The sequence below is a fragment of the Rhizopus microsporus genome, assembly GCF_002708625.1.
Source record: "Rhizopus microsporus ATCC 52813 unplaced genomic scaffold scaffold_4, whole genome shotgun sequence".
NCBI classification, from domain to species: Eukaryota; Fungi; Mucoromycota; class Mucoromycetes; order Mucorales; family Rhizopodaceae; genus Rhizopus; species Rhizopus microsporus.
In genome coordinates, this window is record NW_019671919.1 from 1,301,373 (window position 1) to 1,327,441 (window position 26,069).

Below are 26,069 nucleotides of genomic sequence, written 5' to 3' on the forward strand. Positions count from 1 at the left end.
TATTTGACTATAAAATGATGTACTTTATAAAAAATAGAGGGTGATATAAAATATGTGCTAATAAACCACACGACTGTGGTCAGTTTTGAAGAAAACCTTTTTTATACTATTCTCTAATCTTAATTTGCTTAAACAAAATCCCATTTGGTTCCTGAAATGTGTGCTTTTATATAAATTATGCGATGGACGGCATAAAAATAATTGTAGTCCCGAAACGCTTTAATAATACTTGCTATTACTTCATGTATAATCTAAAAAAGTTTTGAGAAGTCGTAAGTTATATATATCATAAATGACTTTGGTTGAAAATCCTGATTTAACTATAAAATGTGTATAAACCGGATTTATTATTTCAGCCTTTCTCTGTTTGCCTTATTATCAGTCCCTTCCAATATTTCAGGGCATTATTGAATTATCTTCACAGTATAGGGAGCTTTCTTTTCTCAGAGAAATGCCACATATATTTTGGGCAAAGCAACATGTATTATTATCAAAGGATGTCATAATCAATAATCAAGTGAATACCATTCATATTTTGATATAACAATGGCTGTTATATCTCATAGAAATTATATTGCTTAATAATGATGTTAAACAAATAACTAGATATTTTCATAGTGCATAGAAGAACGTTACTTGACTTTAAGATTACCAAAGTGTTTGTTATAAACTGTTGGAATTTTTCTTTAGTTTCCTTAGTATCGTCGCGTAAATCTTGAGGTAAACATACTTTCCATACGTCTTTTCTTTTTTTTTTTTTTTTTTTTTTTTTTTTTTTTTTTTTTTTTTTTTTTTTTTACTACGGAAATGTTCAACATATCCACAAAGAAGAGGGTAATGGTTGCCTCCCTTTGCTCATATGTTTTACTTGCTTTTTTTAAATACCTTATTGGGATGTTCGGAATATTTTATTGCTTCTTTAGCCATTTTATATTTTCTTATTTGGAGTCTTAAATATTTGTGCGCATCATCTACATAAGCTACTGTCTTTTACGAGAGAGGGAGCTCATTATTACAAAAAACGTCATTTTAAATTATTAAGAAATCGATTCTGGCCAATAAGAGTTGGTTATGTCGCGTTATATGAAAATGTCGTGTTTTGTGATCAATCTCTTTGACGTTCATTCATAAAATATAGATTTAGAGTAATCTCATACCACAAGTATTTATAAGGTAAGCACAGCATAATGAACTGTTAGACTAAATACAGGAATTGTAACACTAGCTTGTATTTTTCAAAGACAGAAGTACAATAACGGATTACGTATATCATAACCTTTTTATCAATATTTTTCTGTATTTCAGTCATTAAATGCAGTAAAATATTTTATATGGCGTGTAGAATATACAGTACAAGCTTCTGTTCATAAATTCTGTCGACGCATCAGTATATGCGTTTGCTGGTACTCCAATAAAGTTCTCAGTTACAATATTGATGGGATCATTGATCAGTGAGCATGATTCTGCTTATGAAGTCACATCCAGATTTATATGCTTCTAGAAGAACAAAGCTATCTTAAACTCGATCACTGCTGCTTATGTGATAACCAATGAATAAGTTGCTCTACCGGGGAAACATAAGAATGCAAGTAGACGAAACAAGGCTGTTTGTGATTTTTTCATGAACAGAGTAAGGAAGGGATTCATGGCAAAAAATAAATTGATCTTTATAAAAGAATAAATGTTGTCAACCAGTTACATCTATATATCGTGGCTTTAATATTACGTGTTTTACTAATATTTAAGATGGCTTTGGCTTCTATACAAAGCATATTTATTATATGACGACAAATGGTGTGATCTTCTTTTATATAAAAGTAGAAATACGACGGCCAAAATGAGTTTACGAAAAAGACGTTTGTATTAGCAAGAGATATTCTTACGTGAATAAGAAGCAAATATGTCGTATTAATAAGAGGTACTCTTTTGTAGCCATCTGATAAGATATAGATGCACTATAAAGAGTAATGTAATATCGTGTCCTTCTACCCGTTTATATTAATATCAAGTAGCAATGCAGGTTAAAATGATTTTCAGCCTAAACAAAATATCAGAATTAAAGTTACATCTGACAAATACAGAGTTGGCTCAATTTATCGGATATTTAAAAGTTATCAGATGGAACTTCTAAAACAAGGCGCGCCATTTCGGAATTTCTATATGTAAAAGCACGCGGTCGTTCGCTGTACATCATAGTATGTAACACTTTTCTTGTATAATATTTTAATCCAAAAAGAATCCATGCTTACAAATCCTTTCTAAAGCAAATAGAATCTGATTAAAGCAGTAATGAATATCATTTTTCTTGAATAATTTTGGATTACTTTTATTTGTATATTCTGTGCTTGATCTAGTCTGTAACTTGATCTGATTAGAGCTCAATGTTCATTGGTCAAAAAAAAACTCTTGGCTCTTTTTATTCATGAATACACACAATTCATGCATCTTACAGACCCCTGACCTGGCATGAACTAAAGATGGTAAATTGTTGCGGAATAAGACATTGTTAGGAGTGTGAATATAAAAGGGACAATTTTTCGCCTTTTTTACATTATTATCCGTATTATTATTATTATCATTATGGCCTCCGAACAAACTGCTAAAACTGTTGAAAGATACTTTGAAACTCGCCTTGGTGTAAGAGAAGATAAAGTACTGGGAGAAGCTTTAAGGTCAAGCCAGGAAGCTGGTTTACCTTCTCAAAACGTATCCTTCTTACATGGCAGACTCCTTCAAGTCCTTGCTCTATCTACTTCAGCTAAACGTATTCTGGAAGTGGGAACACTGGGTGGTTTTAGCTCTATCCATTTTGGTCGCGCAGTACTTGCAAATGCCTCAGGTAATCCTGGTTCTGCCAAAGTAATTACTTGTGAAAGGAATCCCAAGCATGCAAATGTTGCTAAAAAGAACATCGAAAACGCCGGTCTATCTTCAGTTGTTGAAATTAAAGTTGGTGCTGCTTTGGATACACTCGATGACCTGATTGCCAAGAAGGAGCCTGCTTTTGACTTGGTCTTTATTGACGCTGACAAAGACAACAATGTGAACTACTTCAATCGTGCTATCCAACTTTCTCGACCAGGTACATTGATTGTCACGGATAATGTAGTGTTTGGTGGACGTTTTTTGGATGAAAATGCTCAGAGTGAACCACACTTTAAGGGTGTCCGTGATTTTAATGACTTTATCACCAAAGATGACCGCGTTGTTGCTACTGCTTTACAAACTGTGAGCTTTGGACGCCATGATGGTCTTGCCTTTTGTTATGTTAAATAAATATGTATATCTTAAACTTCACTCATGCTAGATATTTGTATTTATTGAAAAGTTTGTTATCAGCAGTTGAATATATTAGTCGTCATCAAACACAATTTTATTATTTGAGGACACTTTTCCGCTTAAAGCCTTAGACATCATCTCTTGTTGTTGACGTTTGGCTTCCCATGATGGATGCATAGGCTCAGCAGGAGCCTTCTTAATTTCTAATTTCTTTTCTTGTTTTTTCTTTGGTTTATAGTCTGGATTGGCTAGTCGCTTCTCTTCTCGTTTCTTATACTGTTCAGAAATGTGATTTGCCTTTCTACCATACAGTTCTTCCCATTGTCTATAGAATAAAGATGTTAGTTAAATCAACATACACCTTTTTCTTTGTTGTTATCAACTTACTTTCTTCTCTGTCTTTGTCCTGGTCTATTCTTTTTCGTCTCGCCTTCATAGATCTTTTTGAAGAATTCATCATTCTTTTCATCGTATTCTGTCAAGGAATCTGTAAATTTGGATGAAGCATTAGGTTTGCCATTCATCTTTTGTCTCTTAGCGCCTTGTCCTTCGTCATTTGCTTCAGCTGCTCTCTTTTTCGCTTCCTCAGCCTTCTTCTTCTTTTCTAATTCCTCGGCCTTCTTTTTCTCAATCTTTTCTGCATCTCCCTTCAAGATGCTGATAAAGGACTGAGTGATGCTTTGAACTTCGGCCACAACTGACTTATGCGCTAATAATCTTGCTTCAATATTGGATAATATCAACTTGTCGATATCCTCTGGGTACTTGTTGTTTATCTCAATACTATCTATCACTTGTTTCACTAGTTCCTCATTCTTGAATGCAGTATTCTTTTGAAGGGTCGATTTGACTTTTTTATCTGCAAGATATTCAAGATCCACATGCTGTTATACACAGAAGGATTATTATGTTATGATCTATCGATTATCTCATCACATACCTTCAGCATATCTAGTTCTTTTTCAAGCTTTGGTAGATCTTCTGGCTTCACTTTCTTTTGAGATTCCTTCTCATCATTCCTATAATCACTATGAGAAAACAGAAAAGAAAAAAGAAACACAACACTATTTACTTTTCTCCCATGGCCTTGGCTGACTTTATCTTTTTGATCTGCTTTTGTGTTTCAATAATCTTTGATTTCTTTAATGCACTTTTTATCTCTCTTCTTCCTTGATGCTTTCGTATTCTTGTTAATTATATGTTGTCAAATCGATCAAATCAATGATTGCTTACCAGTTTATGTTCTAGCTTCAGTTTTCTAGTATTCTGCAACTCCTCTTTTAAAGCCTCTGTATCTGTTGGTTGAAAGTTTGGATTATGGATCTGTTGATGTTTTGCTCTTGATGCAGCCATAATGGCCGTCTTCATGTGTGTCTTTTCGCCAACCTATATTAGACATATATGTGTTGGTTTGTTATATGAATTCATAACTAATGTTATTTTTACTTGGGCTGCAAGATAGTTGATCTTCCATGTCAAATTTTCTTTAGATCCGTTTTTCTACAGTCATTACAAAAAGAATGAGCAAACAAGTTTTTAATAATTTATTCGTGTTTAAACTAACCATGCTTAATTGAAGGCTATAATTCTTTTATAAATAAGGGATTATTTACAGATACATACAAAAAAAACAGAGAGACTTTTTCTCACTTTTCAACAACCGGACAAAAGCCACACCTATGAATTATTTTCCCGATTCTCCCTCAGTAACAACCTCTTGTTCGTTCGAACTTGGTTCTTCTTGAACAGCAGACTCCTCTCCCTCTTGTCTCTGTGAACTCGATTCTTCTTGAGCAACAGTCTCCTCTTCCTGATTCTTTCTCCTTCGTTTTCTTGGTTTTTTGTTTGCATTGGTCTCTTCTTTTTTCTGCTCATATAATCTCTTCTTTGCTGCCCTTTCCTCTTGTTTTGCCTGTTTCATCTTTAACTTTGCCTCTTTTTTCTCGAGCTTCTCCCTTTCTTTTTCCTGCTTTCTCTCGAGGCTTTTTCTTTTTCTTTCTTCAGAGGCTATTATGGACCTGTATGTTTTCATTATTTGGTTATCTGTTCTTCCAGGTAAAAATTGAGTAAGATAGGACCACTTTGGTCCGTACTCATCTACAAGTTCTTTTATCCTTTGCTTTTCTTCAGCAGTGATTCTATCGCGGCGAACAGATTCATCATGCTTGTTCACATACCGTTCTCTACACTGCATATCCGTTCTTCCAGGCACCAATCTCTGAATCCTTCTCCAATTGCCAACCCCATATAGTTGCATTGCCCTCTTCAGCATATCGTCTTCCTCAGGTGTCCACCGTTTTTTTATAATAGCCGGACTAGTTGCTTTTCGCCACCTTTGCAAGCATTGCTGCCCTGACTTATTTCCAAACATGGATGCAACATGCTGCCAATTCTGATCCCCAAACATCCGAACTCCCTTCTCCAAGAGTGCGTCCAGCTCTGGTGTCCATTTTCGGTGTTGTCCACGAGCATGTTTATCAGCCATATACCGTGAAAAACACTGTGAAATCGTCCTATTGGTGCCTAATTCATTTGCGATCGTTTCCCACTGCCCAATCTCGCCGTGAGTCAAGACGAGGTTATTAAGCTTGGCTGATTCCTGAGCAGACCAAGGCTTCTTGTTAATAGCGGGATGTTCTTGCGTCGTCCACTGGATCAAACATTCATTAGGGTCACGAGTGGTGACATGTAAAGAGCTCACACGTTCCCAGTCAATCCTGTTGACAGGAACAGCCTCTAGTTCAGACGGAACCATTTTGTCAATCTCCCAAACACGCCATGGTTCATTTCTAACGTTCTTTATTAGCTATCTGCCCAGTGAGTGTATGTATGTATACCTTTTCAAAAATTCATGAGCTATCACTCTCTTTGCTTCCGAATGGATTGCTTCAAATAACCTCTTTCTTTCCAATCCTGTCCCTAAAGAAAATAGGTTTTAAGGATATGATTTTCTTGATCAAACGCAACTTACATCCCCTTGCTATCCTATACCCTTCATTATTTGAATTATCTGCATTTTCATCGTTTTCCTCGTCACTACTTGCACTTTCCTCATCATGACTTTCTTCGTCACTGTCCTGTAATAATTCACTTTCATCAAAGAACAAGACTTTCTTTACACTTTGAGAATATCCACTCTTTCTAAAGTGTTTGCAAGTGCTTTCCTGCCGAGCTATGGCTTTCAAGTTGTTCTATGTAATGAGAGTTATTTCTAATGCGACTAAAAGCAAAAAAAAGTTTCACTTACAAGCCTATCTATCACCAACTTCATTTGCTGATCGATAAGTGCAACCTGCCTTTCGGCTTCTCGTTGCAACTCTTGATTAAGTGAAATAGCATAACTAATGGTGAGATTGTCTTGATCAAATAAATCGCCTTCTTGTCCCTCTAATCGCTGTAATTCAAGTAAAGCATCAAGAATGTCCTGCATATCTTGATCGTCGTCTACAGCTTGAAGTTCAGGATCAGAGTTATCTAGAGAGGCTAATTGGGATAATACAGCTGATAAAGGGTCATCTTGTGTGCTCTCATTGGAATCAACCATGTCAAACAAAAGAATAAATAAATATAAAAAAGTCAAACAGGAAAAAATCAATTATTTAGACTAATAAATCATAGAAGCAATGGGAGAGAAAGATATGTGTGTGTGTTATTATTATCAATTATGATTATAAATACCCTTATATACAATATAAAGAAAATATCTGTGGTATATGAAACTAAAAGTATTTTTGCTGTGTGGGTGGGTGGGTGTTGCTATGATAGTTATTAATTACTTGGAGTAAAAAAGCAAAAGTAGAGAAAGAGATAGATAGAGAGATTAAGTGGTATATGAGTATCTACAGAGTTTGAATAATTAACGACGATAGGCATCTTGCGGGAACTTGACTACATAGGACGGCTGATGATATTGTGGTAAAAGAGTAGATCTTTTATGATGACTATTTGAACTGAAACTTCTTTCGGGTGTAAATGGAAATCGATACAGGTTCTTATCTCGCTGTTGAACTTTTTCCATCTGTGCTAATGCCTCTGCAGCTGTTTGAGGATGGTGTACGTTCACATCGTAATAATTAAATCGACAGCTGAATATGAGATCAACTTCTTCTAATGATTTACCCTAATGGTGATCAGTGTGAGTTTTTCTTTATCTGGAATACAAATGATACACATACACTTGTTTCGGGAAAGTAGAGATGAACAATGATAGCAATGATGAGACACATCACGCAGAATAGTACATATGTTCTCCATTCAATATTTCGTAGCATGATGGGTGTTAGTTGAAGTACTGCATAAGTCGTTATCCAATTGAAGGCTGTTGATATACCAAGAGCTTTGGCTCTTACACCTTGAGAATAAAGTTCGGCAGGATAAACCCAACCCAGTGTACCCCAGGTGCATGAATATGCTGCCACATAGACATACATGACAACCAAGAATCCGATAGTAGGTGCATTGGTGTCAAATAAAAGAACCAAAGGGTTTTTTTGATCAACCATGCTCATACTATTACCAGTATCGTTTTCTGTAGTAACTACATCATGTCCGTATCCATGTCTACCTGCTAAAATGGCCATAATTCCCATACAAATACAGCAAACAATGGCTCCGATAATCATGGTAGGTCGTCTACCCCATTTATCAATCTTATTTTAAATGAGTTTTGCATGAATTTTTTTTTTTTTTTTCGTTCATTAACAACTTACAAAGATCATAGCAGGTATGGTTGCCAGTAGATTAATCGATCCACTCAGCGCATTTGCTAAATATGTATTAATAAAGAATGTATCCTCGTATTCTTATCTTTTACCCATGAGTGCAACGCCTTTTCCAGACAATCCAGCGGCTTTAAATATTTGGGGAGCAAATACTCTAAAGATGTGAAATGTGAGAAAAAAAAAGAACTTTTTCAAATGACCCGCTCTCTACTTCTCAAACCTTACAATATTGCATTAATGCCTGTCAGTTGTTGAAATATCTGAACGCCCATGCCAAGGAGAAGTCTCCTTCGATTGTTTTCAGGTCCAGAAAAAAAGATACGTTTATACTTTTCATTCTTGAAAATCTTGTGTTCAAAAGTGATATTTTGCTTCATTTCTACAAATTCCATCAATGCTGCATTATGTGTTATTGTGCCATCCCCACGAATCTTGGCAAGAGTGTGAAGTGCCTGTGTCGTATGCTTTTTATCAATAGAGTAGCGAGGACTTTCTGGAATTAATAAGAGTAATCCTATCAGACCAAAGAGTGCAGGTATAAGTTGAATTCCAATGGCAAGTCTAAGATAATGATGTATATTAAGACTAATGCTGTTATGTACCAAAAAAGAGAGGGTATACCTCCATCCTGTAGATCCATCCACATCCATGAATGCATAATCAATCCAATAAGCTACTGCTATTCCTAGTGTCATGGTGAATTGTTGGATAGACATCAATCTACCACGCATATTCTTTGGTGCAATTTCTGACTGATCTAAAAATATAATAAAGTAAGCACATAGAGTTAAAAACCAAGCCAATAAGACAAAAGATTTACACAATGGCACAGCCATAGAGAGCATCCTATTTAATAGATGGTTATGTTTCTACTGGATAATACGGGTAAAGAGGAAAAAAAAAAAAAAAAAAAAAAAAAAAAAAAAAAAAGGGGGAAAGACACTTACCCAATACTGACACCTGTCACGCTTCTTCCACCATACATTGTACTTAGATTATCTGCACCAACTTGAAGAACATTACCAAAGATAAATGCAATAATTCCTAGTGCCATGAGTGCCTTTCTTCCAATCGCATCTGCTAATGGTCCTGAAAAAATGGCACCAATCACTGTACCAGCCATTAATGCACTGATCATGACACTACTCGTTCCATCATCTACATTAACCATATCTTGTTGAAACGATGGCATCAATAGGATTCCTGTCATCACTGCAAAGTTATAACTGATGATCGTAGATTAATACAACTTTGTTTCTTTATTCTCTACGCTATTTTCATTAATAACATTTACCCACACTAAAAAAAAAGGTTAATTTGAAACAATAACTAGAGTGCTTTTTTTTGGAGGAAGAAATTATTTACTAGTAAGCCTCCCAATGCTAGAAAACTATCATAATAATCCATTTATAAAGTGTTAATCCATATCAAATACATATATAGTCATTTCTCAATCTACCAGCAATATAGCTGTACTCTTGTTGTACTAGACAGTTGAAGTCGCATTACGACCAATTGTCGAAAGCGGGTTGATATCCTGATTATTCTGGGAAACTGAGAGAAAAGAAAAAAGAGGGGAAAGAAAGAAGAAAAAAAAAAGAAAAGAAAAAGAAAAGGCTTAAAAAGAGAAGGAAGAAAAAAAAAATAAATTTGTTGGTGGCACATTAAAAGTTAAAATTAACAAACAGTAACGATTAAGATGAGCTTTATCACCATGACAGCACTACAAAAACCCCTTCTCTCCTCTCCTTGAGTTGCAATGAAAGACTCAAGTTGGACCTTACTATTGTCGTCATGTAGTTTTCAAAGACTTAAAATGAATAAACTCGTGGCTGTGTTTAGTACCATTCTTTACACATACAGACACAATGATTCATGGTAATCAATCCGAGAATGACACTAATCTTACCTTTCCTGGAAATCTGGGGGAACCCTGTTGACTACTCTTGGCACTATTGTATCTTCGTTTGGAAGTAACATCCGACTGTGGCCGATAGCACTTGCTTAGAATGAAGCCTAATCACCTTTTCTTTATTGGACACTAGTCATGTAAACAACAGCTGATCGAAAAAAGGCATTCATAGAATGAAAAAGAATGTCAACATGATTGGCTCGACTCGTAAAAAAATACACTTTCTATAGTCACATCGTTTCTCTTTTATAAATATATATATATATACATCATTGGTCAAAACTATACACCTGATGTCATATCTATCATGCGGTCATAAAAAGCTACACTCAAATTCTAATCAGTCTTTTCTTTGTGACTAATACTACGGTTCATCGCGGTTTAGTAAACGTGTTTGAAGCTTAGCTTGTATTACTACCAGAAACAGGATCTTCACAATTTGGAAACAATCATGTAGAGCAGCAGGCTACTCATAATACTACCTTAGGCAAAACAGCAAGTAGTCACTGGTAATGATGTAAAGTTACCTAGTGTGAAAGTCAGCAGCTGCTTAGCGTGTTAATAAGCATAGGCTATTATTCTTATTGAATTGTCTGAGGCAATTTTCGTGGTGCCCTATAGTCGTAGTTTAAACGATTCACACGAGATCTTGTTGATCTTGAAAGACATTCCACAACAAAAAAAAATTCTTTAAAGGCACCATTTGCACGTCTGTCCTTCGACCTCTAGTTTTGACCTTGTATCCCCGAAAGTGATAAAAATTTGTCTTGGAGCGCGTCATTACTCTATTTGAAATAATCCTCAAATTGTAAAAGCATTTACTTTGTAATCTCGTTCAATAACAAGTGAGAGACAAACCAAACCTTTTCAATTGTTCAAATTTAAACTACGACGAGGTTCCTGAAGCATTAAAACGATATGTTCATGCTTCGTTCTCAAAATGTGCTCGATGATTATTTTATAACAAGTTAACTTATCTGATTTCCTATGGTTTTATCAGCGACTGCGTTGATCATATTCATTTAACATTATATGATAGGATTATGCTTTATTTCAAAGAATGAAAGCAAAGTATATAGCTCAGAATGCGTAAAGAGCTACAGGATACATATGCTGACTATATCTTTATGATAAAAAAAGGCTTAAGAAAAGGATAAGTTTAAAGCAATGCTCACAGTGATTAAACTGTTAAAGATTTAGTCCTTGATTTACAAAAAAGGAAATTAGGATGTATTGGATGTGATGTCCAATCAGAATTCATCTTTTAATGCGTGAAATCAAAGGAACCATGACAACAGTTAATAAGTCCAATAAAAGTGAAACGTAACACAACAATATATTTACTACTATTCACTTTTATTAAAGATACCCTTCCTTGCTTTGAAATAAAAGTTTAGCAAGAGGATGCCGCATATGTTTTACCTGTAGCATACGTTTATGAGCGCGTAATATCTGAGGCGGATATGTTTATTAGAATAAGCATAACGTAAGTTTAGTATTTGATCCCTTTAAACTGCCTATAAAAAATCAGGGGAAATTATTTTGTTCCACATTAATACCCCAACACTCTTTTTTTTCTCTCTCTCTTCACTTTTTCTTTTTTTTCTTTTTATAATCGTTTAAATGTCAAAAGTAGTTGCCAATAGTCAGTTATTATCTCCATTCGAGTCAGCCCAGCAAACTGATATTGCTCCTAGAAGAAAGAGATCTTTTTCTTCAATCCCAGCTGAGCAAGTGAAAGAGATGCCTAACAAAAGAACAAAGAGTATATATGCATGCATAAACAAACTTCTTCCCTCCTTTTTTGTAACATTTTTTGCTTTTCCTTGTTAGCAAAAAGAGCTTTGAAAGAATCTACAGTAAGGAATATATGCTATCAAGTGTGGTATGATCTTTTTAAATCCATTTCTTTTAGGAAACTTCTCTCTCTGTATGGATTGGCGCAACTGTTTTGGAAGAAAAGGAACCAGTAGCTGCAGCTTTTAGTGTATTTTATGGTCCTGCAGATGACCGAAACTATACTAAAAAACTTCAATCTGAAAAAAAGCAAACTTTGATTGATGTATTGCTTATGGTACACGAGATTTTTTTTTACATGTTATTTATCATTCACAGTTCATATTTAGGGCGTTCTTGACGTCTTAAAGTTGCATGAAAACACTTCTGACGCTTTATTAGTTCATGTTGGTAGTGGCAACCAGGAAGGATGTAGGTTTATGCACATGAAATAGAGAAACGTCACTAAAACCAGGATAGATATTACCAATTGTGGATTATATGATCAAGTTAAGCAGTTGATTGAAAAGAGAAAGGCCAAAACTTTAATTGTAAGTGCCAACAGTTGATATAGCAGATTGCTAATATTTGACAAAAAGGTTTATGCAACTGACCAGCAAGTGAACTCAGAATGGGAGCATTTACAAGCCAGTCAGAGCGCAAAGGAAGCTATTGCTGAGCAGACTGACAAGAAGGAAACAGAGTCATCTGACGTTGTGATGGCTGACGTTGAAATTGGGGCAGATGAAAAGAAAGAAGAGGAAACAAACATTGCCGATGGTGTCGTACCTGACGTCAAGGAAGAAGTGGATGTTACATGTGACAAACAAAGAGAAGCAGGTGTTGATATGAACGCAATTAGTTCAGTTGATGCTGTTGAAGAGATATCGGAAGAATCTTCCACGCTGGATTTACCAGAACAAGTAAAAGAACAGTCGCCATCTGCTGACCAAATCGAGTCCTCCGGCTGGGGCTTCAAGTTCAGTTTCCGTAACTTGGTAGATGTTTTGAAAGCACCATTTAATCGTAAATAGGCCATAATTAATTCTTACACTTTATTTATTCCCCTTTCCTTATTCTTTTCCATAATATACAAATACGCATTTTTTAATAATTTAATAAACACTTGTCTTAAGGCATTGAATTGTAGTTATTGTTCATCTTTGTGACTATCAAAAATGATGGTGTGTCCAAAGTGTAGGTTGAAGTCTGATTGGCAAGCAAGTCACTTTATACACAAAAATTTTTTTTTCTTATACAATAAATGTCATTGAATTACTTTCACTTTGTTTTTTTTCTTTTTTTCTTTTGTTCTTTACAAACAAAGAAGGTAAAGTATTGACATTGTAGTCGTTTTGGGGGCCGTGTTTGCCTTTTATGATGAGATTGTTAAGTAATAGAGTCAAGCACTGAGAATTACCCTACGAAGGTATATTTGATGCTATTTATACTCGCTGAACTATTGTTATACACGTCCCAAAACAAAACTATTCTATTTATTCATCTTTTATGCTAACTAATCATCGTTTTAGATAAACTGCTTCTACACTTGACTTTGTTTATATTAAATAAAATGAATATTAAAAAGGAACTCTTGTCCCCATCTTTTTTTCTTTTGCCAAGTTAACCATGAAACCAGCGATGGCACTGTCTTGTAAGCTGATGCCTACACTTTTGAATAATGTAATCTTATTCTTTTCATTGACGTCTACTTCTTTGGTCAATTGACCAAGCTCGAGCCAGTCTTCTGGTTGAGATGATTTAATCAGTTCCCCAGCTTCGTGCGAACAAGCTTCTACGGAATCAACAACAATACGTTCGATCGTTTTTACTGCTTCAGGGTCTATTTCGTGCATGTCTGGAGTATAAGAACCAACACAGTTTAAATGAACACCGGGCTTTAGCCATTTTCCAAAGAGAACTGGCTTTGTCGCGTTGGTACAGGTACAGATGATATCAGCTTGTTCTACTTGACTTTGCAAATCTTGGTCTGTAGGAATAAACTCTCTATCTGGATAGGCTAATTTCAATTCCTCAATCAATTTATCTCGGCGCTCGACACTTCTATTCCAAATGGCAATCTTTTTGATAGTAGGACGAACTGCGATCATCATGTCTACATGTGATCGTGCCTGAGCTCCCGCGCCGAAAACAACCAAGTTTTTGGCATTTGATTTAGCCAAGTGGCGGGTTGCAAGGGCAGACCCTATATGTAATACGTCATTACTTCATCTGTTTTATACGCGTTTTTCTTTCTTTTCTTTTCTTTTTTTTGTTTACCTGCTGCAGTTCTTACTGCTGTGAGTGCATCGGCATTGATGATGGCCTCCGTTATTCCGGTTTCTTCGTTAAGAACCAAAATAGTGGAAGCTAGGCCGCCTTTACCATCTTTTGTAGGCACGCTCACGATTTTAATAGATGTTGTTTCCTCAAGTCTAGAGGGCATAAATAAGACGTGATGAAAGCTTGACTTGACGCCTACGCGTTGAGGTGATTGTACCTTTGACGCAATGTCAGTGTCAGAATGACTTGCAGTGTACTTTTGAAATGTTTCTTCCATCAGGTCTACTATTTGGTTGCAGACTTGAGCATTTGTTCTTGACAAGAGCGTTTCAACATCAGTTTGGGATAACACGAGAATATTAGACATGGTGAAAAAAAGGAAAGCTAAAAAAAAAAAAGAAAGCTAAAGTTATGCTTTTTATACCTTTCTCACGCATAAATCCTGACGAGCTGTGTTTAGAACAAACTTTTTTTTTAAAAAATCGGAAACACTTTCCCCTCTTCTCCTCTTTTTTTTGTTTTCTTTCATGTCTACCTTAAACGAACAGATAGTCCAATTTGTATTTGGATTGGCTGATCTTAAAGTCGATATTCCCATCATCAACTATTCTTTACCCGTCTTGGATGTACTTTTTGCTATCTTGATTAATTATTCATATCGTTCTGCTCTAGGCGTAAGCCATAGCCAGGTTGGATGGTATCAAGGTTTACTTGCCACATTGGTCATGGCAAGTGGTGGTGGATGTACAGTATCAATATTAAGAGGAGAGCCTATTGGTCTTTTGAAAAGCAATCAATTTTGGGCTATTCACTGGTAATAAATACAGGACAATAAAATAATAATAATAATCATCTTTATCTAGTACTACCTATCTGGCCATGTTTTCTGGCTCATATGGTTATCAAGTGATCGACTTTCTATTCAACATACCCGTTGTCGAACACCTGTTCACCTTATCAGATAGTATTCTACGTGCCTTATCTATGTGTCAACATGGTATCGATGGTGTTGGATCCAATCCTGCTTTGGGTGCTGATAAGTACGTTGCAAAGATTTTATGCGGAACTTTAGCCGGATGCGGTGGTGGATTATGGATCGGTAAATATATTCCAAGCAAGATGATAGGAGAGAGGACTTAACATTCATATAGACGCTTTCCGCTTGACTGAGACAAACTGGACTTTTTCAACACCTCGATTGCTTCATGTGGCATCGATCGACATGAAGGCCTCATTTATTGGCAGTTTGTTCTATGTTGCTGCTACCAGTCCAGAATTCTGTCAGTGGCTCGGTATTCCTGTTTTTGAGCCAAAGGTAGCACAAGCATGGAGTGCTATTCTAGTATCTTCAGGTTTAGCCTATGGTACCTATGTTTCAAGATGGGAGAAGAGAATAGCATCCAGAAAAGAAGTGGATGAGAAAAAAACAAAATAATAAAAAAAAACACACAAATCTTTATTCAATCTTTATGCTTTTTGAAGTGTGACATTTTTGACAAACTCTTTTTTCCGAATCTCCTTCTATATTCCACCAGATAGGCGAGTGCTCAACCAGGCAGCCTTCTGAAGCGCAGATACGTTTGGGAAACTGCTTGGTGGGAGCAAGAGAAGGCTTGGCTGATAACGGCAATGGACTAATAAGTTGATCTAGCGATACATTTTCGATCATAGTCAACGCTTCCAGCGCTGCCTCACGAGCATTAGGTATTTTGTTATGGCGATGGTTATGATAATGAGATGAATGACGATGGTTGAATGCATGATATGTATGGTATGTGGCTTGACGGAACCTTCTCATGGCTGGTGTTGTGCCTTTAGCAATTGGCTTGTAGTTCTTTGCATAAGTCATAATAGAAGACTAGTAAAGAAGTTAGCATGACGGCGTTCGATAAACACATGTTCTTACTTCTTGTGAGTTTAAGGTACGTGTGTCCAGCTCAATTAATTTACGTGTCGCAACATTATGTGTTGGGCACCAAACATGAGGCACCATTAAACCAGAGGGTGAGGTCGGATGAAACAGACCAGCAGGAATGATCGGAATCTTGGCCTTTCCTCCTGCGCTTGTAGTGGGTGATTGTATTTCGAATGCTAGCTTAAACTTGTGTTCAATAGCGCACTGCACATGGACTGTCTTTCTGCATTCACTACAAGCAACGCAGACCCCTCGTGTATCGTGGCAGAGTTGGCAATTGACTTCCAGCCGTGCACTGTTCACGCAACCGATATACTCGACTGGTGATAAGGTGCTTGGTTGAACAAATTTGATCTCAGGTATGAATGCAGCACATTGTACGTGAGCCCAGTAATACCCTGATGTCCTCTTTAGCGGTTGTCTTGATTCTTCAGATGATTTAAAGCATAGTACGCATTCATAAGTATAAGATGCCACTGGATTGATCCTATTGTTGCATGGATCGCAAGACCAGCCTTCTTTGTCTGAATCAACGATCCCATAGCAATCTAAAGAAACGGATGAGAACAGAATAAATATAAGCATGATTTATGTTTTACCGCTGTGAACAGATAGACCACAGTCGTAACATGTATATAGTTTTTCGTCAGGTCCAAACTGGAAGCATACCTTGCATTCAGTCGGTTCGAACTTGAGCAGCATTTCAGATTTCTAACAAGTATAAGCATGAAGTCTAGAGATAGATGGAAAGCACTTACCTCTTCTTTTAATTTCTTTACTACTGCCTTGGATGAAGATTCATTTCGTTTGCGCTTTTGTAAAATACTTGACATATCGGTAGAAGCAGAACCATTGCCATTTGGTATACCCGCAGTGCCATTGACATGATTTTGTCCATTCATTCTCTTAATTGATTCTGATATAGGCTTTGTCTTTGCATACTTTAGCCAATAGATACCACAATCATTACAAAGGACTTGTTTAAACACCTTTCGTTTTCTGTCAATATCAGAAGGAGATCTTCTCCAGATAGTTGATTCATTGGTTAAACAATTCATACACTGGTATGACCTATCACCATATGTATCCTTGGGCACAATCGTTGGATCAGACTCTTCATCGCTTTCAACATCGTCTTTAATGTCTTCATCTGATGTTGTTGTTTGTCCTAGCTTTTTGAATTTTTTTCTAAACAGGGTGCATATGTCAGAAACTGATGGTTATATGTTTTAATAATAGACCTTACATTGGTTTAAATATCTTAGTCCATTCAGAATAAACAGGTTCATATCGATCTGTTTTCTTCCATTGATAAAAGTAACGGACAATGTCAGCCATTGATTTAGTTTCTACACTCTTTTTAGCATAGTTCAGGTCATGTCCATGCTCACGAATACTCTGCTCAAATGCCTGCACTTCCCGATCGGACCAATCCACAATATGCTTAAACTCATCCTGTGTAAGCTGAGACATCCTTTCGAAGGCAATGTCTGTGTGATAATGGCTTTGTTCTAATTCATAAAGTGCACGATCCATTAAGTCAGAAGAATGGGGTGGAAGGGGTATATTAGTCAGCTCTTTAACTTGGTTCATATAGTCATCAACTACACAAAAGATAAGCAATCGTTTCAAGTTCAGTCGTATGCACCTACCCTGTTCATCGTCAAGGATACCAGGTCTATAAAGGCATGTTACTGTATCATCACCACCTCTAATAGGAGCCATTGGAAATTGGTCGGATCCATTAAAGCTAGAACCTTCCATAGCATAATTATCAGGACTTGCTTCAACTATAGATCAATGTCAATATCAACATGACAATAAACCTCTTGTTTCTTACCTGATCTTTTACTACTTGATCGTTGCGACGACTTGCCTTTTTTATCGCTTTTCTTTGATTTACTTTTACCACTCGAAAGCGAGTTTGATTCACTCATAGGGGACATGCTTCGATTTTTTGCCATGTCCCAATCAGGAACGTTGGCTTGATACTTGGGTCCTATCCTACTTTTTGCTCTTGGATATATTCTATCATCAATATCTATGCAATGTATTAGCAAGGGGGAAAAAAGGGGAGAATAGGGGGGGGGATGTAATTGTTACCTAGGATGTCTCCCATGTTTGTGTTTACACCAAAATATCTAAATGGCCACATATTTGTCATTTTGATTTCCCCATCTGCAAAAAAAAAGATAAATAACTGAATATTTTTGATTTGCGTAGATACTTGCTGTTCAATTTCTTGAGATTGTTTACTTTTAGTTTGATCATGGATGTATTAGAAGAAGAGGCTTGCTCAGAGCTTGATGATTGCTGTTCCTGAGAAGAAGACGATGGTGCTTGCTGCTGTTGCTGCTGTTGCTGTTGCTGTTGTTGTTGTTGTTTAGATAGCTGAGATCGTGTTGTACGGGTTTGGCGTTTTTTCAAATCGTTCTTATTTTTCTGATTGGTTGCTTCTGGATGATTGGATGAATCTGCAAGAGCCTCTTGGCGTGTACAAAATGCGCACTGCCACGCAAACCCTTTAGACGGTTTACGGACGAGTGGAGGATTTAGACATGCCATATGATAACTCTTTTGGCAAGCTGCACACTTTACAGAAGCAGCACTTTTATAAAAAAAAAATGAGAAGGTATGCTCATAAAATAACCGAATGTGTGTATCATATTACCTGGAACACCATTCTTGACATACACAACAAGTCCTTCTAGCTACCGTTAAATCAGATGCTTTGCCCTGCTCCACAACAATGAATTGGTATCTTTGTTTAAGGGCTTCCAAAGTCTCTGGCGGCACATTTTGTACTGTTTCACATGGGACCACATCGTACACACGCTGTATGTATCTATCATAGAGCTGATTATAGTAAAAATGGTCTTGTTGCTTCCTATATTCATCCAGTTGATCCTTGGGAATATAATACTTGTGAGTGACAACGCATTTGCCACGAATGGAGGAAACGGGATTCACATCGGAATGCATCGTAGCCACCAAGAGACAGGGATCCGCCGACTTTCTGTTGATGACATCCTTGGGACGATTAAACCAAGCGATGCGAGCCTGCAGTCCTTTGCGCTTATAAGAAGTGCAAAACTCCATTATTCTGCCCACATAATAAGGCTCACCCAAGTGCTCAGGTGCAAGATAAACGTGATCTTAAGAGAGAGGTTAGGTGTTTTTAGAAAAAAGAGAGCGATGGTCTTTACCGTTGATCTTGACAGTGACACCGTCAGCTAGAGTAGTGCTTGTTATATGAGAAGCAGATTTAACGTCTGTCATTTCAATAGAATATTAAAAGCGGGATAAAAAAGCCCTTTTATTTTCTTTATCAAAAGAGGGAAAGAGAGAAAGAGAGAAGAAGAAGAGGAAAAAAAAGGCAAGTATAAAAATTTAAAAAAGGAAATGAAGTTGATGTCTATGTGCAAAGTAAAGATTCCCTCTTTTTCTTTGAATGAAGAATACATGTATATACAATAAATCAGTATGGAAAGAATATGGGTTTTATTATTATTAAAATAATAGGTAAAGGTAGAATAGTAAAATAATATTTAAATTGATTATGTTGAGGAAAAACAATATATATGTAAATGAGTGGATGATGATATACGAATGATGAACAGATTAACGTCTTCTCTTTGCTTCTTCTCTTCGCTTAGACCAAGCTTTGATCATCATAAGGGCAGCAACATAGGTCAGAGTGATTGATGTCAAAGCCACACAGACATTCATCAAGAACATCGAATCTACATTATTACGACGCAGCCACAACAGGGTGCCCGAATTTGAGGCCATAAAGAGAATAGCACCAGCGATCAACAAGAAGGCACCCACGAGCTCAGTCGGAGGACGACTGGGTCTCTTGCTGGTGGGCGCATTGCGATAGAGTGAAACGTATGTAAACAGTCGACAAACAGCGGCAGATGAGAGTAAGAGTCCCCAGAGCCAGTGGATGTTGCTAGAGTAAGCCGTATCCTGGTGATGATTTCCCATGGAAATGCCCGTCATGAAAACAGTCAATGCAGGGAATGGATTCAAGGAATAAGTTTGCTGTTGCTTCTCGCGATTTGTTGGCTCTGTACCCTCCAAAAGTCTGCGCAGCGCTCTGCTTTCGACCAGAATGCCAATTAAACCACACCACCACCACATGAAGGCCAGACTGGCATGTTCAAAGTCCTTGTGCGTCCATTCGGGGTTTTGACCAAAGTGTTCCATCCAGGTGTTTGTGATACCATAGAGGAAAATCAAGCTGGACTCAATCATTTCAAAGCTAAAACTCGAACCGCCGTCAATACGGTTCCATGCCCATCCACGTTCGGCAAAAGCACCGAGATATCTACCGAAGGTCATGATACCATAAAAGAAAAAGATACCACCTTTAATCAAATGAGCGATACAGCCTAGGACTTCCCATGATCTTTTTGTAATGGGAACAGAGTGTGAGTTCAAATAATAATAAGAAAAAGGGCAAGCACTCACCTGCAAACGCCATGATAGACGACCAGACCGCTCAAGGTTTGAGTAAAGACAAGGAGAATAAATGTTCTTCCCATAATCATGTGATAATAACGGCAGACGACCTTTGTAAATGGATTATAGGCGAACATCACAAATGCATTCTTCATGAATTTGGGTATAAAAGGCGAAACGGCATTAAACAGACGCATGGTCACCGTAGGCTTTTCTTCCATGGGAGCAACAATCTCTGTAGGAGTCATACAAACCTCATCCTCTTCATCCTCATAGTGATGCTGACGATGCTTGTCATAATCAAACTCATTCATATGTAACGTTTCTCCGCTTGCTTCGCTGTGGCGATCTGATGTGCTACTGCTGCTAGATGAAGGAGATTGGCCCATAAGATGAGCTTGCTCTTCCTGCAATCGCTCGTACTCTCCATTACTGCGGGCCACTGCGTTTGCAATTTTACGCACAATGCCAACGGCCATTTGAATGATGAGCAGCAAAAACATGATCCAACCCAGCGTGTGGTGTGAGTTTCCTTTATAGAGATGAGGCGTTGAATGGCCATAGAGCTTTGCGAAAAAGAAACCAAGCATAGCTACGGCGAATGCCAATAACTGTGTAGGGACATGTAGTGACGATTTGGCAATACCAAACATGATTCCTAGTCATAACGAGATAAGCATTGTCTGATAGATGTCAAATGTCCATCCGGATCTTACCTAAAGGCATTAAAATCCAAAATGACAGAACCATCATGGTGACATGAAGGTAAAAGTAACTTTTTTCTCCAGGATATAATGCGTATGACATCGGCTCATCTCCAGTAGCATTGAACGCGGGTACTGGCTCATCCATAGTCATGCTACCATGGTCGTGCTGTGCAAATGCATTCTGTGATAAAAGCAATATTGGCAGTAAAATGCTCAAGTACGATAGCTTATGCATTTTAAGATTGTAAAACAAAGGAAGAAAAAAAAAAAGTTTATTCCGGAAGCTATGATGTTTTTTAATTTATAATCATAAGATGGGGTGAGTTTCTTATAAGGCAAGGGGGGTGGGTTATAGTCGTAACAATGGAAGTTATGCTATCTGTGCATTATCAGCTGCGGCAGTATGTTGATGCATACGTGAACAAATGATGAGAAATATTTATTAAGCGTCTTGAAGTCAAGGCATCTTGCTCAATGAACGTACTTTTTCTTTCTCAAGGAGCAAAATGATAGAATATAACAACAAACAAACAAGTGACTTTCTAGAAAACAACGTTACAAGAAACACGGATGATATCATTTAGCTTTTCCTTTTTTTTTTTTTTCTATAACGGAAAAAATTATTTTCCTTGCTTTGTTCTATTGTTCTTTTTTATTCTTTGGCCGTTTTCTTTTATTTCTCTTTTTCGTATTTTATCCCTTGTACATCCTTTTATTCTTTCCTTTTCTCTCTCCTTTAAAATAACCCCTCCCAAAAAGATATTTCTTATACTCTATAGCATGAATACACGTCTCATATGAAAACTTGATAAAGTTTTGGCGCGTCTGAACTTTAAAAAAGTAAAAACCCGGGTTTCAATAACACAAGGGTAATCTTTCGGTTAAAAAATAGAGTTGAGCTTGTGTACTCATCTACTTTATGCCCTAAAATGATTTCAAATTCCAAGAGAAAAAAAGAAGTAATTGCTGTAAAAACTCTATATAGCAAAATGTATCTTCTTTATCATTATCCATTGTCATTGCTATCACAACCATGTCAAAGATGAAACAGAATAAACCGGTGTAATGATTATCCGTCGATATGATAACATTTTCCAGCAAATAAGGATAAAGTTAAAGGTTGTGCAGTGGAAACACATGAGAAATGTTGACATGACTTCTACAAAGTGGGCATTCTGGCTTATTTTCACACCATTCAATGATACAGCTCCAACAAAACAAGTGTCCACAAGGTGTACTCGTCGTCGACTGTCTTTTTTCCAAGCATAAAGCACATTTTAATAGTTGAAGTTCTTCATAGGTTAAATTTTTTTCCTCTACAATGTCATCCATGAAATCAAAGTCATCCTCTGCCACAACTACTTGCTTTTCATCATCTTGATTTACTTGTTTGCTATTTTCCATTCTTTTACGTATGGCTAAAAAGGCTTGAATGCCCAATTGGATAAATATCAATGCTCCTAATACTTCATAACCTGCTCTTTGTTCAAATGCTCCCAATCGTCTCGTAAAGATCTATTATGAAAGAATTAGATATATTTCTGAAAGCGATAGTCAACTTTACATATCGAATGCCCGTCATCCGTTTTGAGAAATTGTAATAAGCACCAATAAAGTAGAATATAGCTAAATGAATAGGCTGTATGTATTTGGATGCAGTTTCATGCAGTTTGGATAATAACTGAACTGCTCTTTCCTTCCTTGATCCTTCTTCTTCGTGTCTTGATCGCTTTTTTAATTCTGTTATGCCTTTGGAATAAATATAAGGCAATAGACAGTGTGCAAAGACAAGACAGGCTCGATGCTATATATAAATGTATTATTAGCTATAGTCAGGTTTATATTTGTATATATGTGTACCATCCATCTTGGGTATGTTAAAGTTGAATTATTAATCTGTACAATATCACAGTATTCCTCTCCTAATGTCTGTGATCCCAACAAGGTAGTCAAGCTATAATAGCATACATCAGAAAGAGTATTGATCTCCTTTTGCCATAAATGTTGAAACCGTGTGCCTGCAGTATATATTAACTATTGTGTTGCATATTCATGTGTGTGATTCATACCAAGGAATTGTTGTATAATAGTGGATAACTGTTCTTTAATAATGGCTGTATAGTAAATATCCTTTTGATTTGCGCGAACTATGTATCATGTTAGTTTTTCAATGTTTTGTATTTAAAGTATATCCTTACTTATATCTGGTTGCCCGCCATAAGGAAAACTCAATTGAGATGATGTGATGACTTCTTTGTCTTGGCTCATTACTATCAAGAGACAGAGAGAAAAAAAAGGAAATAAAAAAAATTCACACGCAAAGGGAAAAACGGTTTGTCATGGAAAATAGAGCGCTTTTATTTTATTGTTGAAATATGCAAAATTAAGAAGAAAAAAGACTTCATTGTTGAAATGCTAAAAAAGTGGCTTCATTGTTGAAATGCAAAATGTCATTGTTGAAATAATAAAGAAGTATCAGTGTTGAAATGCTGATACATCCATTGTTGAAATGCTAATGTTGAATTATAAGAAAGTACAAATGTTGAATCTATGGTACAGTTATAGGTGTATGTTGAATATTAAGTGGGAATATGTTGAATATACAAAAATGATGTTGAATCTACTGTTGTTGTTGTTGCTTGTTGGAAGCAACTTTGTCGAGTAACAAGTTACGAAGGAACTTGATTTCGCTTTCAAGTTGATCGACTCTTTCCTGGAGTTGTTCTGACTTGGTAGACATCTCACGGACAGACTGTTCCATGGCTTGTTCACGCATCTTCTTTTTAATACGGAAACGTGCACTAGCTGCTGTGTTACGACGACGCTTGTCATCATCGACGACTACACCATCCCCTGCCTTTTCCAAAGGGCGCTTGACACCAGCTACTGAGTCAGTCTTTTTGGATGAAGGCGAGCCAGGACATGTGGCAGTAGAAAGAAGGGCAGCCAAAAGCTGGTTAGGGTCTGCGACAGGAGACAATGGGGCAGAAGGTTTAGGCAACAAAATTTGACGAGTAGCAGCAACGGGAGGAACAGGTGCAGGCGCCAAAGGACGTGGTTGAATACGTTTCAATGAGGGCTTGCTTTGTTGTTGTTCCAGCTGTTGCTTGGGTAATTCATAGTCCAAGTAATTGGCCAGTGTGTCATAAGTGACAGGGTCTAGACCAGAGAACTCCAATTGGGCAGGTGTAGGACTTGATGACTTTTCATCATCATAAATGCCTACGCCAGGTTTAACGTCAAAAGTAAATTTAGCGTTGCTCTGCATTTCAACTGTTAGACCAACTCTATATATATATTTCGTTTTATAACGATACGTACCCATAAATCCAGTTCAGCAGCAGCGTCCTTTTCGAAGTAAGTGTTGGACTCAACTGGTGTATCAAACACCAAAGAGTCCAATGACGTTATGTCGCAACCAAGAGACATTATGATTTATTTTAAAATGAAATGAAAATGACAGATGAAGCAAAGAAAAAAAAAAGAAAAAAAGTCAAGCCCTTACTTTTGTATTTGTAAGACTCAGTGTGACAAACATATTCCGTAAAATGTGATTGGATGGTAAATTATAATATGTGTGACTTTAGATTTACATTCAGATCAATCTTGTTACTTTTTCTTTAATGGTATGAAGGAAGTTGTTTCTTGTTTAAAAGAGGTGATGATTCTCTATGCTTATTATTGTTGCTATCACTGCTGCTGCTGATGTCATCACTGCCATCTGTAGTGATTTTATCAAAGCAACAGAGATCAAGTAAGAGTGACTTGATGTCATGTAGTATATTTGCTTTATGTTTATGCACTCTTTCTGTTCGAAGTCTGTGCTTTTTATCAATCAAGCGATGTAAGCAATACTACAGAATACATTAGTTTAAACATTATAGTATTGATATTACATACATAGACTGAGCCCAAGACACTTAGACTGGACGTAGCTGATATCATAAAGGTGATGATCTGTTGATACATCACTGCTTTCATAATGGGTGCGCCACCAAGAATTTGACCTGTCATAGCACCTGGAATAGTAATCAGTCCAATAACTGACATTCGATTGATGGTAGGTAATAAGGCTAGACGGATAGATTCCTTGGCTATACTTCTTCCTGCTTCCTCTCGACTGGCACCATAACTCAGATAAGTCTCTATCTGACCTGATTCTTCTCCCGCCTTTTTTAGACAAGATGAGATGCCTACGGCTATAGCACCCGTGGTGATACCAAGGAGTAGACCAATGGTCGGAATGAATAATTCGGGTAACCAAAACTGTCTTTCATTCATAGCATAACGTGTTCCAACGATGCCAATGAAAAAGGTTGAAAAGGCTGTTGATAAAAACACAGAAGGGAACTATAGAATGCATGCAATAAGCAAAAGAATGTTCAATCAAGATATAAAAATACATACCATGCCATTAAACGACCATTCTGACTTGTTATATACTGTTTCTATTGAACTTAAAAAGACAAGGACAACTAAAACAAAGTGTGTGTTGGTGTTAAGTTTATGCTTGAAAGGCTCTTACATGTCATTAACATTGCCAAGACAGGATGTTGAGCCTTGAATACATTTTCTAATATGTTTCCCTGATCCCCCTCGTTTTATAAGAATGGATTCTTTTGAATACAATGAATGTGGATTACCATAATTGTTAATTGAATAATGCATCTTATTGAACTGGTCAATAATGATTTCTCTAGTTTTAAACCAAGGGATAATGATATAATACCTAATCTATGTGTTATTATTTACTCCCTTTAATCCTACGTAAACATACCATTAACTACTAAAAATGACGACGCAATAGCCACGTTATACCAAGTTAAATCTGGTAATTGGCTATTGGGGTCATCATTGAACAACCTCAAAAACAAATCCATAAAGAAGAAGAAAAACAGAGAAAAAAAGAAATCCGTGCTTTTTCATTTTCAACACTCCGAAATGACGTTTGAAGACAACTGTTTAAACAACAATCATTACATATATAGTGAACACCGTGTTAAATTGAT

At 36.7% G+C, this 26,069-nt stretch overlaps 12 protein-coding genes across 12 annotated transcripts; 3 read left to right on the top strand and 9 right to left on the bottom strand.

Annotated features, from left to right (window-relative positions):
* Positions 1-2,580: 2,580 nt before the first annotated feature.
* Positions 2,581-3,276, top strand: RHIMIDRAFT_199766 (O-methyltransferase family protein; the record flags this gene model as incomplete). Its single annotated transcript, XM_023606407.1, has 1 exon — positions 2,581-3,276. One exon carries the CDS (start codon positions 2,581-2,583, stop codon positions 3,274-3,276), a length of 696 nt encoding a protein of 231 aa, XP_023468667.1.
* Positions 3,277-3,351: 75 nt separating this feature from the next.
* On the bottom strand, positions 3,352-4,846 carry RHIMIDRAFT_249863 (uncharacterized protein; the record flags this gene model as incomplete). The annotated part of the gene is made up of 7 exons (XM_023610667.1): positions 3,352-3,604; positions 3,667-4,163; positions 4,220-4,307; positions 4,352-4,455; positions 4,513-4,665; positions 4,726-4,779; positions 4,844-4,846. The coding sequence occupies 7 exons, from the start codon at positions 4,844-4,846 to the stop codon at positions 3,352-3,354; spliced, it is 1,152 nt and encodes a 383-aa protein (XP_023468668.1).
* Positions 4,847-4,963: 117 nt separating this feature from the next.
* On the bottom strand, positions 4,964-6,823 carry RHIMIDRAFT_249864 (uncharacterized protein; the record flags this gene model as incomplete). The annotated part of the gene is made up of 4 exons (XM_023610668.1): positions 4,964-6,068; positions 6,117-6,198; positions 6,251-6,470; positions 6,527-6,823. The coding sequence occupies 4 exons, from the start codon at positions 6,821-6,823 to the stop codon at positions 4,964-4,966; spliced, it is 1,704 nt and encodes a 567-aa protein (XP_023468669.1).
* A 575-nt stretch (positions 6,824-7,398) lies between these two features.
* Positions 7,399-9,390, bottom strand: RHIMIDRAFT_276781 (general substrate transporter). The gene is made up of 9 exons (XM_023612651.1): positions 9,366-9,390; positions 9,295-9,299; positions 8,948-9,226; positions 8,821-8,846; positions 8,622-8,757; positions 8,226-8,561; positions 8,093-8,154; positions 7,989-8,044; positions 7,399-7,928 (listed from the first exon to the last, which is right to left on the bottom strand). The coding sequence occupies exons 3-9, from the start codon at positions 9,208-9,210 to the stop codon at positions 7,410-7,412; spliced, it is 1,398 nt and encodes a 465-aa protein (XP_023468670.1). The 5' UTR covers positions 9,211-9,226; positions 9,295-9,299; positions 9,366-9,390; the 3' UTR covers positions 7,399-7,409.
* Positions 9,391-11,307: 1,917 nt separating this feature from the next.
* Positions 11,308-12,910, top strand: RHIMIDRAFT_276802 (uncharacterized protein). The gene is made up of 5 exons (XM_023612652.1): positions 11,308-11,771; positions 11,828-11,986; positions 12,039-12,120; positions 12,169-12,239; positions 12,288-12,910. The coding sequence occupies exons 1-5, from the start codon at positions 11,688-11,690 to the stop codon at positions 12,720-12,722; spliced, it is 831 nt and encodes a 276-aa protein (XP_023468671.1). The 5' UTR covers positions 11,308-11,687; the 3' UTR covers positions 12,723-12,910.
* Positions 12,911-13,268: 358 nt separating this feature from the next.
* RHIMIDRAFT_199902 (NAD(P)-binding protein) lies at positions 13,269-14,248 on the bottom strand (the record flags this gene model as incomplete). Its single annotated transcript, XM_023606417.1, has 2 exons — positions 13,269-13,894; positions 13,969-14,248. The coding sequence occupies 2 exons, from the start codon at positions 14,246-14,248 to the stop codon at positions 13,269-13,271; spliced, it is 906 nt and encodes a 301-aa protein (XP_023468672.1).
* A 250-nt stretch (positions 14,249-14,498) lies between these two features.
* On the top strand, positions 14,499-15,406 carry RHIMIDRAFT_235722 (uncharacterized protein; the record flags this gene model as incomplete). The annotated part of the gene is made up of 3 exons (XM_023608402.1): positions 14,499-14,785; positions 14,835-15,070; positions 15,123-15,406. 3 exons carry the CDS (start codon positions 14,499-14,501, stop codon positions 15,404-15,406), a joined length of 807 nt encoding a protein of 268 aa, XP_023468673.1.
* Positions 15,407-15,431: 25 nt separating this feature from the next.
* RHIMIDRAFT_235723 (BAH-domain-containing protein) lies at positions 15,432-19,165 on the bottom strand (the record flags this gene model as incomplete). The annotated part of the gene is made up of 12 exons (XM_023608403.1): positions 15,432-15,443; positions 15,473-15,829; positions 15,878-16,434; positions 16,486-16,597; positions 16,645-17,074; positions 17,133-17,490; positions 17,539-17,676; positions 17,727-17,927; positions 17,990-18,086; positions 18,143-18,494; positions 18,558-19,041; positions 19,093-19,165. The coding sequence occupies 12 exons, from the start codon at positions 19,163-19,165 to the stop codon at positions 15,432-15,434; spliced, it is 3,171 nt and encodes a 1,056-aa protein (XP_023468674.1).
* Positions 19,166-19,507: 342 nt separating this feature from the next.
* RHIMIDRAFT_199398 (uncharacterized protein) lies at positions 19,508-21,160 on the bottom strand (the record flags this gene model as incomplete). Its single annotated transcript, XM_023606370.1, has 3 exons — positions 19,508-20,300; positions 20,363-21,011; positions 21,070-21,160. 3 exons carry the CDS (start codon positions 21,158-21,160, stop codon positions 19,508-19,510), a joined length of 1,533 nt encoding a protein of 510 aa, XP_023468675.1.
* Positions 21,161-21,989: 829 nt separating this feature from the next.
* Positions 21,990-23,504, bottom strand: RHIMIDRAFT_108518 (uncharacterized protein). Its single transcript, XM_023605203.1, has 5 exons — positions 23,259-23,504; positions 23,130-23,207; positions 22,921-23,078; positions 22,625-22,864; positions 21,990-22,575 (listed from the first exon to the last, which is right to left on the bottom strand). The coding sequence occupies exons 1-5, from the start codon at positions 23,326-23,328 to the stop codon at positions 22,174-22,176; spliced, it is 948 nt and encodes a 315-aa protein (XP_023468676.1). The 5' UTR covers positions 23,329-23,504; the 3' UTR covers positions 21,990-22,173.
* On the bottom strand, positions 23,402-24,551 carry RHIMIDRAFT_276811 (uncharacterized protein). The gene is made up of 2 exons (XM_023612653.1): positions 24,382-24,551; positions 23,402-24,322 (listed from the first exon to the last, which is right to left on the bottom strand). Exons 1-2 carry the CDS (start codon positions 24,487-24,489, stop codon positions 23,681-23,683), a joined length of 750 nt encoding a protein of 249 aa, XP_023468677.1. The 5' UTR covers positions 24,490-24,551; the 3' UTR covers positions 23,402-23,680.
* Positions 24,551-26,035, bottom strand: RHIMIDRAFT_108516 (UPF0014-domain-containing protein). Its single transcript, XM_023605202.1, has 6 exons — positions 25,838-26,035; positions 25,704-25,789; positions 25,586-25,646; positions 25,468-25,535; positions 24,961-25,410; positions 24,551-24,914 (listed from the first exon to the last, which is right to left on the bottom strand). The coding sequence occupies exons 1-6, from the start codon at positions 25,938-25,940 to the stop codon at positions 24,681-24,683; spliced, it is 1,002 nt and encodes a 333-aa protein (XP_023468678.1). The 5' UTR covers positions 25,941-26,035; the 3' UTR covers positions 24,551-24,680.
* Positions 26,036-26,069: the final 34 nt, after the last annotated feature.

Coding starts and splice junctions, on each gene's coding strand:
- RHIMIDRAFT_108518 (XM_023605203.1), bottom strand. CDS start 23,328: ATGAGCCAAGACAAAGAAGTCATCACATCATCTCAATTGAGTTTTCCT. Junction 23,079..23,129: donor TATTATACAACAATTCCTTG/GTATGAATCACA, acceptor TATATACTGCAG/GCACACGGTTTCAACATTTA. Junction 22,576..22,624: donor GGATGACGGGCATTCGATAT/GTAAAGTTGACT, acceptor CTTTCATAATAG/ATCTTTACGAGACGATTGGG.
- RHIMIDRAFT_276802 (XM_023612652.1), top strand. CDS start 11,688: ATGCATAAACAAACTTCTTCCCTCCTTTTTTGTAACATTTTTTGCTTT. Junction 11,772..11,827: donor GAGCTTTGAAAGAATCTACA/GTAAGGAATATA, acceptor CATTTCTTTTAG/GAAACTTCTCTCTCTGTATG. Junction 11,987..12,038: donor TGATTGATGTATTGCTTATG/GTACACGAGATT, acceptor GTTCATATTTAG/GGCGTTCTTGACGTCTTAAA.
- RHIMIDRAFT_108516 (XM_023605202.1), bottom strand. CDS start 25,940: ATGGATTTGTTTTTGAGGTTGTTCAATGATGACCCCAATAGCCAATTA. Junction 25,790..25,837: donor GTCATTTTTAGTAGTTAATG/GTATGTTTACGT, acceptor CACATAGATTAG/GTATTATATCATTATCCCTT. Junction 25,411..25,467: donor AATGGTCGTTTAATGGCATG/GTATGTATTTTT, acceptor TGCATTCTATAG/TTCCCTTCTGTGTTTTTATC.
- RHIMIDRAFT_276781 (XM_023612651.1), bottom strand. CDS start 9,210: ATGACAGGAATCCTATTGATGCCATCGTTTCAACAAGATATGGTTAAT. Junction 8,758..8,820: donor CTCTATGGCTGTGCCATTGT/GTAAATCTTTTG, acceptor TTATATTTTTAG/ATCAGTCAGAAATTGCACCA. Junction 8,045..8,092: donor AAAAGGCGTTGCACTCATGG/GTAAAAGATAAG, acceptor ATACATATTTAG/CAAATGCGCTGAGTGGATCG.
- RHIMIDRAFT_276811 (XM_023612653.1), bottom strand. CDS start 24,489: ATGTCTCTTGGTTGCGACATAACGTCATTGGACTCTTTGGTGTTTGAT. Junction 24,323..24,381: donor CTGCTGAACTGGATTTATGG/GTACGTATCGTT, acceptor GTTGAAATGCAG/AGCAACGCTAAATTTACTTT.